This window comes from Cryptotermes secundus, unplaced genomic scaffold (genome assembly GCF_002891405.2).
Source record: "Cryptotermes secundus unplaced genomic scaffold, Csec_1.0 scaffold641, whole genome shotgun sequence".
NCBI lineage: Eukaryota > Metazoa > Arthropoda > Insecta > Blattodea > Kalotermitidae > Cryptotermes > Cryptotermes secundus.
The window spans coordinates 128,311-147,568 of record NW_019720713.1 but is presented as its reverse complement, the minus strand read 5'-3'; the positions used below and the strand labels follow the sequence as shown (position 1 = coordinate 147,568).

Here is a 19,258-nt window from a genome sequence, read left to right as displayed (position 1 = left end):
TTGGCCTTGAGGCTAAAACTGAGTATTGGTACTGTGCAACATGCTCTGAAAAAAAGAATGCCTTTATGTTTATAGAAGGAATTGTAATTTTTATTATTTCACCTACTTGAATTTTCTCTGAAGGGGCTAGGAAAATAATTTTTCAATAGGCTTCAAAATGGAAAGGAGACTCAAGATGCAAAAGAATCACATAACGACACTATTGCTTAGAATGCTACCTGGAAGAAAATGTCAACAATTCTATGTTGATAATTTAGTACTTTCATTTGCACATAAATTTGTTTACAATGTTAACATTTTAAATGTTATAAATCTAAAGATGTGTCAATGAAGTTGAATTTCATGACAAATGTAAGACAATTAAGTAGTGCTATACTGTAATAATATTATATTTCAGTACATACATATCTCACTCAATCATTTCCATCTGCAAATGCAAACAACTTTTTATTTTAAATATAATTTTAAGTTACACTTAAAATAAAAAGTTGTTTTGCATTTATAGATGGAAGTGAGTGAGTGAGTGAGTAAGTAACTGTAATAATGTGGACACCAAAGGCTACCAGGTACACCTCCAGATGCCCCTAGACTTAAGGCACCTATATGGCATATGAATTGACCACAGTTTTCCAAGAAACCTGATTCTGTACCATTTCACATAAGCTGGCATCCACACAACCTGTATATAAGATCAACCACAATACTACAGCCTATCTCCTTTTAGGTCTCTCAAGTGCCTTCAGAAAAATAACTACCAAACTAAAATCCTATATATTTTCCTTCTGTCCCAGTCTGAGTATGTCCAACCATCACAGCCTTCATTTTTTTAATTTTTGAGTGCCCCTCTCCTCAAACATATGAATCCCATATCTAAAAGGTTATACTAAAGAAATGAAATCTTACATATTTCAAACCGAGGAACAGACTATCAGCAAGGGATACAATCACTCATAAAAGTAATCCCAGAACATGACTTCTTATGTCTGTCACTTTTGCCTATTGTAATATAAGAACTGGATATTAAATGTGTCCTTTCAATAAAATGTGTGACCCTTTCAATTTCCTGCAATTTTGCTGTGAACAGGTCATTTAAATCATGAAGAAGTTGTGAATCGCTTTATTCCACAGGGGCAAACTTTAATCAGCACTTTTATACAGAAGTATTGTATCCACAGGAAGTGTGGCAAACATCCTAACAAATGAATGCTCCTGCCAATCCTACTTAGTCTGTGTAAGAAGTTCTGGTCAGAAACCATGTGACTTCTGTTCCCAGCTCTCTGCACTACCCAATGTAACCTTTTCTTTTCCCAGAACTAAAGTACAAGCTCAGGAAAGGAAAACCAAACACTAAACTTGTAGAATTCAAAACATGGGACTTCCAGATGCTTATGATGGCAGAAGCACTAGATACACTGCATCAGTTTCCAAGGAAAACACTTCAAAGTGTCAGCATAAAACAGTCACCAAACGCAGCAAGTACACAAAATAAATCACACACTAAAATTTTGAATCACACCTCCTATGATAGAAGTCAGCACAAATTTTCACACCCTATCTCTTTAAGATCCAGTCTGGTATTATCCTCCAATCTTTGCCTAGGCCTTCCATAGGGACTCTTCCCTGAGGTTCCCTAGCCAAAATTCTGTATAATTTATATTTCCTGCATGCATGTTACTTGTCCCAACCATCTTGATTTTATCACCCTAACAATAATAGAGAAAATTACCCATTATAGTACAGTTTGACTAACCTGTAATGTGGAATTATCTGGATCACCCAGAAGGAAGGCCACTTTGATGGAGCTGCTTGAATTGGTCATAGAAGGGGCAGAAGCCCATGTTTCTCTAATGGCTGCTCTTGCCTTGAAATTGGCCACAGCTGAACATACAATCACCAAAAGAAAGAGCTCTGGACTACTACAAAGGTCCAACTGTGGAATGATTGCAGTGACATTGTCTGGTAGGACGTATCGCCGAAGATCTCGACTAGTGTTATATGACCACCCCGGAATGGCTACTGCAATTCAGACAGTGAAAGATCCTTTACAGATTTATTACAACTCTGATCTGGTGCTGCAAGAAGTGTTTAAATATGCTTAAATTCTAAAATATTAATTATAAATCAAAGGCATGGACATTTTTTTGTGAAATGAATACCCTCCAAACCATCTTGGTGTCCCACTGCTAAAAATTCAAGAACATTTACTGCATATCAAAATGAAAAGCCATGTGACAGTTCTACTATCAAATTAAGAAATTGAGAAGTTCATCAGTACTCTGTTCCAGACAGCCATGCTGCTGGTCACATGGTATGTAGATATTGCGCCAATTTCAGTTATATAACATAAGGAATTTACATTGATAAAAGTGTCTTCAGTAACAGCACACTTCAGCAGCTGAACGCACTATATAACTGCAACATACAACACAGCAATATGTGAAAACCTAAGAAAGGAATTACATCAAGTCTGCAAAAGGGCCACATATATTCAAGCAATTAGTTACAGCAAAATGTTCACATGTAGAAAACAAATCAGTGCACAGACACACTGCACATACTTCGTCTTATACCACCAACCTTGACTACATTACCTTGGTGATGAAATTGACAGTTCCCCAGTGGATTACTGTTGGTCGCTGAATACCAACCAACAATGAAATCAGCCCAAACCAAAAATCCCAGATCTGACAAAAATGACATTTCACACTTGGGCCCCTATTGCACATACTGTTACTTTCCTGAAGATATCATCTATGCAATTTTATTTATGGAGATAGTCCCCATAAATTGATATGCAATGAAAACTATAAGAGCTGCTGTTGAGAAAATAGTCATTCTGCGTTATGAGACGCATCTGAAGGGCCCCTATTTTTGGAGCTGAAATGTTCAGCCACTGGGCACTGATGTATGATGGATAAACTCTCAATTACCAAATATGAATAAGATCTGTCCAATTGTCTGGTCATTAGCAAGGTGCGCATTCATTCTTAAAGATCATAAAAAATAAACTTTTTCATAATCAGGGGGGCCAAACATGTGTAAATCTCTCAAAATCTCAACATTTTTTTCACAATCATGATACTTCCTTATGTATATAACTCAATGGGACTGAGTCCTTCTTGACAAGCCATCAATCGCTCAGCCACTCAAGAATTTCCCAATATTTTATGAAACATGAAGGTTCATTATGATGGTCAGAAGAGCCCTCCACTGGTCCCTGTCCTAATCCAGTCCACACTACCCCATCCTATTTCTCTAAGATCTATTTTAATATTATCCTCCCACATACATCTAGGTCTTTCTAGTGGTCTCTTTCCTTCTGGCTTTCTGACAAAAATCCTATATGCATTCCTCTTCTTCTCCATGCAAGCTACATTCCTTGCCCATCTCATCTTCTTTGAACTGATAATTCTATTTATACTTGGCGAAGAGTACAAGTTATGAGGCTTCTTATTATGCAGTTTTCTCCAACCTCCTGTCACTTCACACACTGGCACGCGCGCGCGCGCACACACACACACAACATATACAAGAAACTAAAACAAATCTGTGTCTAATGCAAGTTTTAAAAGTGTTAAGGATGTGCTGGGTCTAAGAAGACACAATTCTTCTTTGGGGCCATAAATTCAATTGGAGAACTATACAGGCCTTTACTATAACAGATAGAGTTTTCAGTGATACTGTGTACATGTTGCAACTTGCACTTGATGAAGAGATGGAACAAAGTGATGCAAATTAGAATCTGGGGTTCTCACAGCAGTGATTGTGCAGAATTCTATCTTCTGGGATACAATGCCATGTGGTCTGTGGAAAGTTAACCCACATTTTGGAGAACAAGGGACCTCCATCTTCAGGGTACAAGAATAAGCCAAGCAAGAAACCAGCATCAAGCAGGAGCAAGCTCTGAAGATGGACATGACACGTCCTTCAGAAAAGGCAGTTGATTTTCATGGACTACACAGTGTTATATCCCAGAAGATAGAACTTTTCAAAACTCATCTAATTATTAACACTTCCTCTTGGAAGGTTGGGAACTTTGGCCACCCTTTTCCTGGTGTGGTATTTAAATATCATTATATATTAACTGAAGTTCTAATTTATTTTTGTGGTGTTAACTGAGATACAAAATTGACACTTATAACATGCAAAGATCTAAAAGCATTCAATCCACATTGTTTCTTTAATACTTCCACTATGGAAATTACAAAAACAAGGCACAACACAGAGAGTAACAAGACACTTATTACACATAACATTTATCCTTTGGAGTCTGCCAGGCTATGAATATATAATACTACTCAAATAATTTATTTTTCTGTTGAAGGAAAACAAAAAATTTGTTATCCTTCAAACCCTAGTCTAAATTAAATAATTCATCTTTCATGAGTGGACTGTGCAGCGAGGTTCTTACTGTAAATGGCTGATGTCACTATCTTGTTTCTCCTCTTCATAATAACACACTGTCATAGAATCTTCATAGTCCATCAACAAACTCTTGAATACATATATCATTATAATTTTAGTACTCTTTTGCATGTATAACATTATTTAGTTAATCCATATAAAGATAGCATACAGCCAGTCTTTGTCTCTTTTGCTATATGTATGTAGCAATAATGATAAATCAGCATTTTCTTAATTCTATCTCCTTTTTCATATTAAGTTTACTAGTTCTGGACTGTGAAATGCTGAGATAAGTACAATGTATCTTCTGTGTGTTCACAATATGACAAGAACTGGTCCTTATTCAACTGAATGTGGTTCTCTTCTCAACATATTTGACATTCTACCAGCAGTAACTATGAAAAGTACTCCCTTCTGCGATGTGACACTGTAACCTTGCAGAAGTTTACTAAAATGTTTGAAGACTGCACTCCTTCCATCTTCCAGGTCAAAGAGTAAGCCAAGCAAGCACCCAGCAAGAAACTAACACAGCACTTTGCTTCTTGCCAGTTCCATCACACATGATGCTGAATATATCATAAACTATGATCTAACTACAAATATATAAGTTTTGAGGTTTTCACGGCGATGACAATGAAGAAAGTTGTCTTCTGGGTTTAGGCACCGTGTATTCTTCGTTTTGGCCGACGTTTCGGAGGAACATAGCGCCTCCATCTTCAGAGCAGTTGAATAGCTGCGGAGAGCAGAGCTACTGCTCTCCGCAGCTATTCAACTGCTCTTACTGCTCTCCGCAGCTATTCAACTGCTCTGAAAATGGAGGCGCTATGTTCCTCCGAAACGTCGGCCAAAACGAAGAATACACGGTGCCTAAACCCAGAAGACAACTTTCTTCATTAACTACAGATATAATTCACATCTAGTCACTCCACACACACACACACACACACACACACACTCATCAACTTGCTGACAGAATATTATATTTCAGTATCCTGCTGCACTGAAGTATCACTTGTAGTCTTCTTCTGTCTATAATGCAACAATATCAATATAGATTTTGATGACACTAATTCAATAAAATGTTCATTAAAATGTTTAAAATGTCATTAAAATACATAAACATTCTGTGTTTATGCACATGTACATAATCAATGAATGTATATTTTAATAACATTTTAAACATTTTAACAATCATGAATTAAAAGTGAATTAGTGTCATCAAAATCTATATTGATATTGCATTATAGATTGAAGAAGACTACAAGTGATTGCTGACAGAAGTTCTTGGTGTGTTCTGTGTGGCTGGTTCCTCCTGAATGATATGCACAGTGTTACTTGAATACTTGAGGCTGAAACACACAAGATTCCTCACACTGTAGTTGCAGAATTTAGTATATATCAGCAACACTTATCCATTTTCTTATACACAAATGTAGTGTTATCTCATTTCACTAAAACAGACACTTGTGCATTAACCATGCAATTAATGACTGATGTCATAGAAGCAACACAACACTTTCCCACAGGCTTACAGACATTATAGAAAGAACTTCCTGTAAGATTAAGAAAAGTAGGGGATCTATAAAATTTTCAGGTTTGATAAGCCATTCTGCAGGATTTTATACATGACTGCACTCATCAGTTAAATTAAAAAAAAATTACCTGGATAAAAATATAAAACAACATAACATAACATTACAATTAGTCATTCCTGTCTTTACTTCTGCAAGGTCTACGTTATTTGGCAATATGCTTTTGAAGAAAAATATATCACACTTATGCAAACTAAATGAAAAAACTGTAGTAAGTTCATGTCTCAGACACAAACTAATAATTTCATTTCTGGAAAAATAATGCATATATGAATAATGTAAGCAGGTATCTTCATCCTTACAGCCCTTCTTCTTGGAAAGGGAATTTAAGACATATGGTATGGCCTAGTAACAAGTAGCTTAGAAGATGACAGAATCTCTTGGAGTGTACATGCCCAAGATATCATTTTGGGAGACATCAGGCACAGATGTTGGTATCTTCGCATCCAGTGTTCGGTTAAGTAACTGCAAAAGTGTAATGAATGTATCTGTGAAGTTTCTCATTGTGGGTCATCCTTAAAATGACTGAAACATGGCATCAAGTATGTAAACACCAATGAAGTGTACAAGACTGATATTGGAAAGAAATTGTTGAGAAACTGGTAACATTATTAACATGGCATGTGGGCCACTGTGGAAGAAAGCAACAACCTGCAACTGAAAATGCCTCTGTAGAAATATGAGTACATCTTCAGAGAGTTGACAATAAAGAAAATGTGCTTCTCAGTGACATCAGGTAATTTTGTTCATCAAAAACTTGTGCCTCAGAATGCAACAGATCTAGCAAGACTAATCATACAGCTGGGGTAGGTATGGAAACATTTAGTCACTGTGCTACCTCTCTTCTCCTTTGAAATTTTTTGAGTATATATTGCTGCAACTATATGCATAATAAATGACAACATTAAACACATGAAGATTTGGACAGAAGAATATAAACCACATTAGTTCAAATAATTAAATACATACAGTGTTTAAAAAATGTTAGCATATTTACAGATGAAAGTACACAAAGAATGAAAGTAAATTAGAAACAATGGAGATGATATTCTTAAGGAAGAGTTCTGTGAATAATTGGATAAAATACAATAAAAACCAAACACCAAATTCAATAATGGAAACGTATTTTGGTATGGCACTCTACTTCCCAAATCTGTGCTTCACTATTTAGTATACTTCACTGGCTCCGGTATTTATTTATGGGACAAAAGGTCCTCTATTGCAAACCTAATCATACTGCAGAAATAAAATACTTCTTCTTGCACATCACTAAATATTCAGCACATTAAAAAATATTTTAAGCAAAAGTATGAAGTACAGAGATGTGTTATTGAATTTCTCACTGCCGAACAAATTGCACCCATTGACATCCATCGGTGCTTGCTAAAGGTGCATGGAGAAGATACAGTGGATGTCAGCACAGTGAGGCAGTGGGTAGTGCGTTTCAACAGTGGCGAAAGTGAAGTTTACGACAAACCACGCCCTGGGCATTCCTGCTCAGCTGCGACTCCTCACAATGAACAGCGCCTCGATCAACTCATCCATACAGATTGGTGGATAACGTCTAGGGAACTGTGTGCATGGCTTAATATCGGGTGTAATGCATTGGAAATGATGTTGGGGAAGCTGGATTTTCACAAAGTTTGTTCCAGTTGGGTCTTGCAGATGCCTACACAGGACCACAAAACTCATAAAATGGAAGTCTGTCAGGACCTGTCGCACCAGTTTGAGGCTGAAGGTGACAAGTTTCTGGAAAGGATCGTCACCGGAGATGAGACGTGGTGTCACCACTACAAGTCAGAATCCAAAAGACAGTCCATGGAGTGGCGACATCCAGATTCCCCAAGGAAAAAGAAGTTCAAGACACAGCTATCAGCAGGGAAAGTGATGTGCACGGTCTTTTGGGATAGGCAGGGTGTGATTTTGTTGGATTTCCTGGAGCCTGGTGACTGTCAATTATGAATGCTACAAGACGACGCTGACTAAGCCAAAAGCCCGCATTTCCCGAGTCAGGCCAGAGAAGCAGACAACCTTTCACTTGCAACACGATAACGCTAGACCCCATACCAGATTGACGACCACCGCGCACATTGCAAAGTTTGGCTGGAGTGTCCTAGCACATCCACCTTACAGCCCCAATTTAGCACCTTCAGACTTCCATCTCTTTGGGCCTATGAAAGATGGACTACGTGGGAAACAATTTCCAGACAACGATGCTGTCATTGCAGCTGTAAGAAAGTGGCTAACCTCTGCTGGTGCAGACGTTAACAGGCGTGGCATACAGGCTCTTGTTCATCGCTGGCAAAGGTGCATAACGAATGGTGGTGATTATGTGGAAAAATAACTGTAAGTAGCTGAGATCTTGCTCTATTTAACTGCATTATTATGCTCTCTGTATCTGTTGTAGTTTTCTTTAAAAAAAATAGGAGGCATTATATATGGAACGCTCCTCATACATACATATTAACTTCAATCAGCCTCATAAGTAAAGTGGTCCTTACAGAAAATTTAAGAAAATTAAAATTAAACTTCTTACTGAGCCTAATACTTGTATAATATGCCTCTGAGTAAAGCATCCCTTAAAGTGATCTAAACTAAACTAGAGTAAAAATACAAAATATATTATGTGTCTTCCATGTATATGCAAAATAGATCCAATAGTTTTGGTCCTGTCAAATGTGAATAGATGGACAGGCATAAAAAAAAAACAGAAGTTTTCAAGCTTTTCTTTTTAAAACAACCTAAAACAGGATTAGATTCATATAACTTTAAATACAATAAGAGAGAATCTGTGATATGCAATTTATGAAACTCTGAAGATTAATTCAAAATGGTATCGAGAATATAAAAATCTGTGATTGAAAATTATGTCAGAAGATCACAAATCCAGAAGTAAACTTGTAGTGTTTGAGGTTCTCACAGTGGTGGTTATCAAGTGTTATCTTCTGGGATACAATGCTTTGCAGTCCACTGAAAGTCAACCAACATTTTGGAGGAGTATATCACCTCCATCTTCAATGTCAAAGAATAAGCCAAGCAAGAAACAAGTGTTAAAGCAGGTATCAAGCTGAGCTCTTTGACTTCTTTTTAATGCTAGTGGGGTGGGACTAAGTCCCTTGTACTGTGGCCACTTGTGGCCTATTGTACCAGCCCGATTATAGGTGAGGGTGATTGTGGAGCAACTGGTGGAATGAAGACTGGCAGGGGAAACTGAAGTACCAGTGGAGGGCTCTTGTGAACGTGGTAATGAACCTTTGGGTTCCATAAAATGCTGGGAAGATCTTGAGTAGCTGCACAACTGGTGGCCTTTCAAGAAGGGTTCAGCTCCATGACTAAGTGACAGTCCATTGAAAGCCAACTGACATTTTCGAGAAACATCCCGCCTCCAACTTCAAAGTTGAAGAATAAGCTGAGCAAAAACCAGCATGAAATCACATTGCAATCACAGCTCTGCTTGCCACCTGCATTCATGCTGATTTCTTGCTTGGCTTATTCTTCAACCCTGCAGATGGAGGTAACATGTTTCTCCAAAATGTCGGTTGCCTTTCAATTGACTATATGGCATTATATCCCAGAAGATAGTACTCTTCCTAAATGTAAAACTGTTTCAGAATGAAAGTTAACAGATCAGTGCAGAGGCTGTGTTATGTCACAGGTGTGAATCAGAAGAAGAAACAATATGGAAGTAGTGTGCTATTTACACAAGTGTGCCACACAATGGTATATTGCAGAATTAACAGAAACAAGCAGCTACGTGGATATCTGTCCATTCTTCCTCTTGTAAATCTATACACTCCTTGCCAGTCTATAGATAAATGGTGAAAAATGTTACGCTTGTGTAACAATATTTGTAAGGAGAAACCATCAGTTTATGTTACTCAAAACTGCTGCATCAATTGCAGAAATTGTTTATATATTTAACTATTCATGACATACTGACAGTGTTCTTGAGACAGGTGTCAAGGCGTTCCAACTTACTGTTCTATATTTTGTCATCAAAATGTGTCAGCAATTGCTGCTCCTTCCAGAACCCAAAGCAGGGACCTTCCAAAACACAATCATAAGCTAAACTGTGTCACTGGAGACAAAAAAAATCATGAAAAGTTCCGTCACAGAGCCCATTCTGAAAAAAGCTTCTGTAACTATTAAATCTACATGATATTTTCTGTAAGAAATTACAGACTACATGGTGTTATATTCCAGAAGGCAGAACTCTTCAACAGGGAATCTGTCATTTCTAGGGACCAAATTTGATTTGTGGAATTGCAGGTTTCATGAATGGTGCCTTATACAGATAAATGATCATGTATCAGAATGTGTTTTTTTTTTTCAAGAAGAAATGTACCTCAGGCACTTAAGTTACTAAGATAGTTTCAAATAATGTAATGTTCATAATATAAAATGATTAATTGTAAAGAACAATTCATTTGTTGAATTTAATTCTTATAACAATGGGACAAGATAATGTTCTTCAAAGAATGTACTAAGTGGTTCAAATATGACCGGGACTGATTTTTTTGTAAACAAGCCGCCCTGCACACCAGCTGTGTGACCTTGAGAGTCAAGCCACAACCTCCACCCTCCCTCCTGTTAGTGTCAGAACCTGTTCAGTCCTGTCTGGAAGTTGCTAGAGTGATGAGTGAACAGAAGGTACCGTGGAGCGTGGAACAACACATTGTGATCAAATTCCTTGCTGGAGAAAACGTCCCATCTGCTGAAATTCACCACAGACTCCAACAACAGTATGGGGAAGAGTGTCTCTCATGGACCCGTGTGTTTGAGTGGTGTAAGTGCTTCAGAGAGGGCAGAGAGCACGTGGAGAATGAACCCCATGATCATCGGCCGCAAACATCCATCACCAAGCCAAACATTGATTGTGCAGACGCACTTATTTGTGAGAATAGGCACATCACTATCAAGGAACTTCGAGCAATGCTGTCCATCAGTGTTGGTAGTGTAGAAGACATCATGAAATACCACCTGCACTATCGAAATGTGAATGCACGGTGGGTACCATGCACTTTAACGGACGTGAACAAAATGGTGCGCATGCAAGTTGCCAGTCGTCTCCTACAGCAGTTTGAAGACGAAGGTGATGCATTTTTGAAGTCTACAGTGACCACCGATGAAACGTGGGTGCACTACTTCATTCCCGAGTCCCAGCAGTCATTACGCGAGTGGTGGCATACCAGTTCTTCCAAACCCAAGAGAGCGCGGAGGAGCCATTCAGCAAGAAAAGTGATGGCAACGTTCTTCTGGGACTGGCAGGGGGGTTATCCATGTAGACTTTCTGACAGATGCCAGAACAGTCAATGCAGTTTATTACTCAGACCTCCTGGCAACAGACATGAAGGAAAAGATCCAATCCAAGCGGAAGAGAGGTGGAAAGCGAGTAGCCTTCCTTCAAGACAATGCACGCCCCCATACAGCCAAAACAACAACGAAAACCCTCCGGAAACTGAAATGGAACCTTCCGACACATCCGCCGCACAGTCCCGATTTGGCACCAAGTGATTTCTACCTGTTTGGAAGGCTCAAATCAGACTTGCAAGGCATGCGGTTTTTGGAAGACACCGTCATCCAGAATGTTCGGGAGTGGATATGCCGCCAACCACAAAACTTTTTTGAAAACGGCATCAGGATGCTTCCAGAACGTTGGAAAAAATGTGTTGACTCCGGAGGGGAGTTCGTTGAAGACTGACATGTGCAAGTAAGTGTTAGGCAATTTTGGTTAAAAAAAAAAAATAGTCCCAGTCATATTTGAACCACCTTGTACTTTGTCAAAAGTGTGCTAAATACATTTGTACTTAAAAGTTATTAGCCTCTTACCCTTCAATTTTGACATAGCTCACTATGTGGATACCACTGGTAAAAAATTAATGGTTTACAAAAAAAATTAATACAAAAAGGTGATAAGAGGTTAGCAACACATTAAAATTTATAATTTTCAATATAAGCATAACCATTATAATGTTCTGTAGAGAATACTCATATATTGTGATCAGCAACATATAGCACACCTTCTATCATGATAATGCTTGATGTGATAGGCCCCTTTCATTTTAGACATGTTTGCAACTCTCCAGAGCACACATTAAAACTGCTATGAGTGTCTGTCTGCACAAGTCCTATAGCTTTGACTTCTCTCCACCCTCAATATAAATCAACTAACAATAAACAGCTGCATATGAATTTAATGTCTGTTTATTGTGAAGGAAGAATTCAACTGAGATTTGATTTAAATAAAACTAGGCACCTCCAGAATTACAGAATATCACTTCTTCTCTAGCATGGCTACATTTTCTTTTCTTTTAAATAAACTGAAGAATATGGATTGTGACATGTCACTCCTTTTTTTGAACATGCCTTGAAAGAGTACTCTGTACATGTTATGATCTCTTTTGAGATGTCTCAACCTATGTCTTAATATAAGAAATCGCGTAAGAAGTATGACTCCATTTCAATAAACAAAAGAAACAAATACACTGTTTGATGTACTATTTCATTAGTGAAAATAATTCATTTATACACAGATGAGATTAAACTTAAGAATGTGCTTGCAAGATGGTGAAGAGCAGAATATCAGATGACACAAACATTGAATTTAAATACAAGTAGAAACTGAAATATACCTTAGATGATGACGATGACGAGCAAGAAGACAACATGAAAGAAAAAAATGTACAATACTTCTGAAGGGTGATACAAGTACAATAACTCAGTGTTGTGAAAACAGACACAAAGAAATGTGCTTGAGAGAGAAATAGGGAAGAAATAAAAAATGGTGATATTTCACACATGACAAAAGCATAAGTTGTGGTTGTTTTATAATGCTTTAACAGAAGAGATTTCAAGCCTGTCTGTTGGAAATTCAGGAGCAAACCTTTATGCAAAGTTGAACTGTGGTGATGGAGTTCAATGCGTGAGGAATTGGTCACATCCTTCTTTTCATCTCTGAGCTTCAAGTGAAACACATTGCATGTTGGAGCACCTGTCAACATTGACACAAAAGACATTGGCTCTATGTATGCCATGAACACAGTGAGAACTGCTTTACCATGAAGGACATACCATATCACATGATGACCACAGGGCTCTTCTGATACTGCCAACCTCAGAACAACTACTCAAGTCTTAAAGCAACATTTGTCATTAAAACTGCATGACCGAGAAATTTATTCATACTTGCAGCTAACAGAATAACTGTAAAAAATACGGCCAGTCATCGTTGCTAGGTATTTTGTTTCATCTAACCCATACTGTGAACTTACAAGAAGTCAGTGAATTACAAACATTTGACATGTCTGACATGAAGATCTGTTTATATGAATGTAGCCATACTTTTAGTCTTATAGGAATTATGTGTTGCAAATGTCTGATTTACAAATATCCATACACATAAACAAAACTACCTATCTTAATATTTTAATGACTCGGGTGAATAAATACAACTTCATACCTATAAATCAACTCTCAATCTCAGAAAATATTTATGGCAGCAAACATAAACTGTGCAAGACATATTGCTGTCTACGAATTATTTCAGCTGTACTAATGAGATAAATTACAGGTTAAATGGCTCACTAAAGCTGCCTTGAGAACCTGACAATATTTATAATGCAGTGCCCACAGAAAAACTGATTCCAAGTTCGAAACAGGAACTCCAAACAACTTTTGGTATTCTTGGTATTAGGTTTTCACATTCTGAATTCACTGAGTAATTTTGGCTTTCAGGATCCAGCTGCCCATATGGTGAAACTGTTCCAATGATCAGGTTGGAGATTGCAACTTCACTGTATGATGAAACATTGGAAGAGCTTAGACATACAACACAGACATTTTTCTACCCTTAATATGGAAACATCAAGTTCCTCTGAACTGTTTATATTGTCACATAGCTGAGTGACTACAGAATACAGACAGGGTTTGAATTGGTAACTGGATTTACTGGACACTTATACAACTCATGACTACACTTTACGGATCACTATCACACACAGACCAGCATTCTCAGTCATGTTGCTTGGTAGTGGCTTCCAACAGCAGACAGTCCTCTGCTTCTGGGCCCACATTCTTGCAGGTTGGTGACCATTTCACATCAACCTTATGCTATGACTGCTGGCTTCAGCTAGTACTTCCTTCAGCTGCTAGCCCCAGGGCTGAACTCAACTCAGTCAGAGTCGAGAGTTACACTGTGACTGACGGTCAGTCAGTCAGTAAGTCTTGGTGTCGAGCCCCATTTGGGGCTCATGACCAGATATTAATCATTACCGTTTGACAGTTACGGTCTTGTTTCTGTGGGGCGCCTTCTCTGACGAGAGGACGGGTCTGTCTTTTGTATATGCTGCTGGCGCTTGCCAGCGCAGTCTTTCTCGGGTCCGAGTCCCTTGGGACTCGCGACCATATTTTACTGTCTCAGAATTGAGACGAGAGAGAGAGAGACACTTACAGATCATCTTCAGAGGGAACATCAATACTTATTCGGAAACCACCATCACAATAGGTGTTCTGATTGCTAAATTACATACACACATAATGCCTGGAATACACAATGTACACAATATTCAACTTTTCACAATCACAGCAGCCTTCCTGGTATTAAAACTTTTAAAGTGTTTAAAGATTTTAGCTTACCTGGACTTAAAATATATTTAATAGACACGGACAAATAGAAATGGAAATATACAGAAAACCCACAACGACAGACATAACAATAAATAATAAATCAAGCCACCCTAAAGAACAAAAACTGCCAGCATATAAAAATTGGATACACAGACTTCTTACACTACCCCTTGAGGAAAATGCTAAAAACAAAGAATTAAATACTATTATTAATGTAACACTAAATAATGGCTATAGGAAGGAAGACATCACACATCTATGTAACAAACTTAAGCGAAAGATGGGTAACCTGGATAATAAAGACAAAAAAGAACAAAATGGGTCACTTCTACTTATACAGGAAATTACATATGAAAAATCATAAAACTATTCAAAAACACTAACATAAAGATAGCCTTCAAAATAGCCAACACAATTGGTAAACTAATAAATGAAAAACGAGAAATAAACCCCTACGAACAAAGTGGGATATAGGAAATAACATGCCAAAGTTGCCAAAAAGTATACATCGGTCAAACTGGTAGAAATCTAACAAGATACAAAGAACACATAAGAAACATAAGACTAAACAAGGACAAATCAGCATTTGCCCAACACATACTAAATAAACACCATCAGTACGGAGCCAATGACAGTAATCATGGAATGAATGAAATAAGCCAAAAAAGAGTCATCATGAATGTAAATAAACTGATAGAAGAACAAGAACACACAAAAGAAAGTACTAGCCAACATAACATGTTTGACCTCATAATACATCAGTACACGCCCACATCAACGTCACAGACACAGGAAGTATAAATTATGCGGCACAGCACACTCTCAAAATTACTCCTTAAGCAGCCTTGGTGCAGACCACACAGAAAACACCGCCTCCAAAAGTTCCTCCATTGTTGTGTACATACGTTGCTTAGCAATGGCACTGGTATTGTTCCGTGTTCACAGAGCCGTTGACTAGAGATGGCTGTTTCTCTGGCTCCCTTATTCTACCTGTCAGGCCTCATGCCATAGCCTACCAAGATATACAGTGTCACATCCCAGAAGACAATAATCTTTAGACTTAAAGAGGTACGAGTACCTGTGGAGACTAAAATTTTGTATCTAAACATCATTGTACAATACAGTCCCTGACAGAGCTAAAGTTACCTCCATCTGAAGGGACCAAAGCAGAAAAATGCTACATCAAATTGGACCATTACATCACATTTTGTTAGGAGAACAGAGGGGTTTGTTGTATACTACTAGTACATTTTACATCATCATCATCATCATCATCATCAGTAATCTGTCAAGACGACAGGTCCACGGTCTCTTCCAAAACAATTCCTCCACTTAATGCGATACATTTTACATTTTTTTTTAAATTTAAACATTTTACATAAAATTTTTAAATTTGTTGGAGTGAAGGTTCTCAGAGCAGTAACTATGGCCATGTAGACCAGCTCAAAATCAACTGACATTTCAATACATTTCAAGAAATGTAAGCAAGTTTCCAAATATAAACTAGAGATCATTCACTCATGTGGTAAAATATATAAAAGTTCACTTAATAAAACAATTACTAACATGGACATTACAGCAGAACAGGAAGCTAACTGTATTTTTTAAAGAATGTTTGAATGCAATGACTGGGGCATATTTGAGAAAAATTACATCTTGCGAGAAGGCTCCACTGCTGCCACCAGGTGAGCGGTTGTCATTATACTGACAGATTTGTTATTACATTTTTATTCTAAGCACTGCCATTTAGATGAAGAAGAGAAAGTGGAGAAGAATAACAGCAACAGCAATGACAACAATAATAATAAAAACAAATCTGTCAACGTAATAATGACTAGTGACCTGAAAATGGAGTGGAACCAATTCCCATAATTTCTATATCAAATATACTGCAAACAATTTCCCATGACCAGGTTCTGTGAATCTCTTCACCATCATGTACTATGTTTTATTTGTTAATGAGATATATCATAAATGGATAATTTAGATTTGGGCTGGATGTGTCCTGAAAATTATATTGGGTACAGCAGATAAGAGATGGAACTGCTTCATGCTCTTCTCAACTGCCTTCTCTATCCATCATCCCTCACCTTCCTTTCTTCACTTTTACTTCACTTTCCACTCTTATGCGCAAAGATATTTATTTCAGCACAAATTCTTCATATAAATTTTAAAACCACAGAAATTCAAAGTATAATGCTTACATGGAAGACACTTGATGGTAACCATGATGCTAAATCATGAGTTGAAGAATGCACCTTAATCATTTCCTAACATACATTAGTAGATAATTCTAATTCAGTGACGTAACTATAAGTCACTCAGCTGAAAAAAGTCTAAAAATGAAAGCCACATTAGGAAATTCATCATGATAAAGCCCAGCGCACAAACCACCAGCTGCAGCAAGTGGCATTTGGCCATCTGAACAGGGCAGTCAAGACATACCAACACAGAGATTGAATTCCTAAACACATTATAAGGGATATGTGCAAGAGGAAAAGAATGGAAATAAAAAGAGCATTAAGAATGCCAACTTCTGGGATGTGGCAGTCTTGCATGAACTGATGTTTTGGAGGAAGGTGTCGCCTCTATCTTCAGGGTAGAAAAATCTGCCAGCAAGGAACCAGTGTGAGCAGGTGGCTAGCAGACATCCCAGAAATCGGCATTCTTCATAGTAACCGCTGCTAAAACCTCAAATCTTACAAACAGAGCATTAGCTGTATCATAATATGAAAAGAACAACAGACAGTGAAACACCTATATATAAAATTTCTTTTGGGAACAGTGGATCTGACACTGCACTGAGGAAAATTTTAAATGGGGGAAATTTATTAATGAGATTACTGATTTGAGATCACTCTCACTGAACTTCAAATGAGAGAAAATGTAAAATCAAGGAAAATTAAATGGGGTTCCACTGCAGTTCTCACAAGATGCCATCCTTTTACAGATGCTCTTCAAATGATAGAAATGCCATACAACAGAAACAACATATAAAGATTAGGCTGTCTGTTGTACATGTACGAGTACAACAGACAGCACATGATGAAATATGAAAGCAAACAGAAGGGAATCCTTTTATGATGGATACTTAGAAACACACACATTCAATAAAATGTGCCTCATCGCTACGTCGCACGTAGCGATGAGGAATCCTGAACAATTTTAATATTTTTAACGTTTGACATTTGTCAATGTATATGATAGATATATATTTTAGTTATTTTAATGTGAGGACAAGGCATGCAATGAACTAGTTTGGCGTGGATTGAGTAAGCACCTGAAGATGGCATTTTTATGCCGAAACATGTAGTGCGAGTGAGAGAAGGAGATAGATGAGTTTATGCACTGCAAGACGGTTTAAATAAATCATGGACTTAAATCAGTGCAACAGGACGTTAAAATATAACATTAATAAACGTACATGTTAAGTATCAATAAAGTGTGTGTATTAACCTGAGCCTAAATATTTCTAATGACAGCATGCACAATAAACATACTATTATTTTGGACACTGTCGATCATCTTGATTTTTTTCAAACACAAATCTTCAGAAATTGGATCAGTTTCATCATCAGAAACATGGAAGAAAAGGTTCCTACTTGGTAGGACGCATTAGAAGAAGGAAGTTTTGATCACTTCACATTGAAAGAAGTTTTTAGACAGAGCATACATTCTGTTAATGTTGACATTAACAGAATATGTGCTCCACTCAAATTTTCTTTCAACATCCAACGACCAAAACTAGCTATTTCTAGTGCATCCACATAAATAAGAATCTTCCCTCCCTTATGCCCAGTGACAGAAACAGATCCAATTTGTGGAACTGCTGGACAAACCTAACAACAACAAACAATGTCCAACAAAATAATAAAGTTTATAAGTGTTTTAACTTCGCTCTTCCAATCTGATTATGTCAAAATTCTGTATACATAAATGAGTGATAAAAATGTAAACATACACCAAATAAATATTTGACTACCACTACAATGGTCACTACTTTATTCTAGGCCATATCTCAGTATTAACTTCTTATACATGTCTTGCTGCATTCACTCTATCTGCTATATGGCCCATAGAACTTACTTACTTACTTATTCATGGAGCTGAGGCCTTCTGGAGGAGCCACCAAATCTGCAGCTACTCAAGAAAATCCCAGCATCTTATGGAACCCAAAAGTTCATTACTGTGTTCACAAGAGCCCTCCGCTGGTCCTTATCCCAAGCCAGATTAATCCAATCCACATGATCCCATTCTATATCTCTAAGATCCATTTTAATATTGTTCACCCACCTATGCCTCGGTCTTCCCAGTGGTCTCTTTCCTTCTGGCTTTCCCACCAATATCCTATACGTATTCCTCGTCTCCCCCATTCATGCTACATGCCCTGCCCACCTCATCCTCCTTGACTTGTTCATTCTAATTATACTTGGAGAAGAGTAAAAGTTATGAAGCTCTTCATTATGCAGTTTTGTCCAACCTCCTGTCACTTCATCTCTCTTCTTTCCAAATATTCTCCTCAACACCCTGTTCTCAAACACCCTCAGTCTATGTTCCTCCCTTAATGTCAGAGACCAAGTTTCACACCCATACAGAACCACAGGCAAAAGTATAGTTATGTATATTTTAATTTTTAT

At 37.6% G+C, this 19,258-nt stretch overlaps 1 protein-coding gene across 3 annotated transcripts in view; it reads right to left on the bottom strand.

Annotated features, from left to right (window-relative positions):
• LOC111872001 (beta-1,3-galactosyltransferase 1) overlaps window positions 1-19,258 on the bottom strand; it is a 28,853-nt gene that overhangs the window by 7,046 nt on the left and 2,549 nt on the right. For all 3 annotated transcript variants that reach the window (XM_023865452.2, XM_023865471.2, XM_023865461.2), the window contains exon 3: window positions 1,751-2,016. In XM_023865452.2, the coding sequence (XP_023721220.1) occupies window positions 1,751-2,016 (266 nt within the window). The remainder of the gene's footprint in view (window positions 1-1,750; window positions 2,017-19,258) is intronic.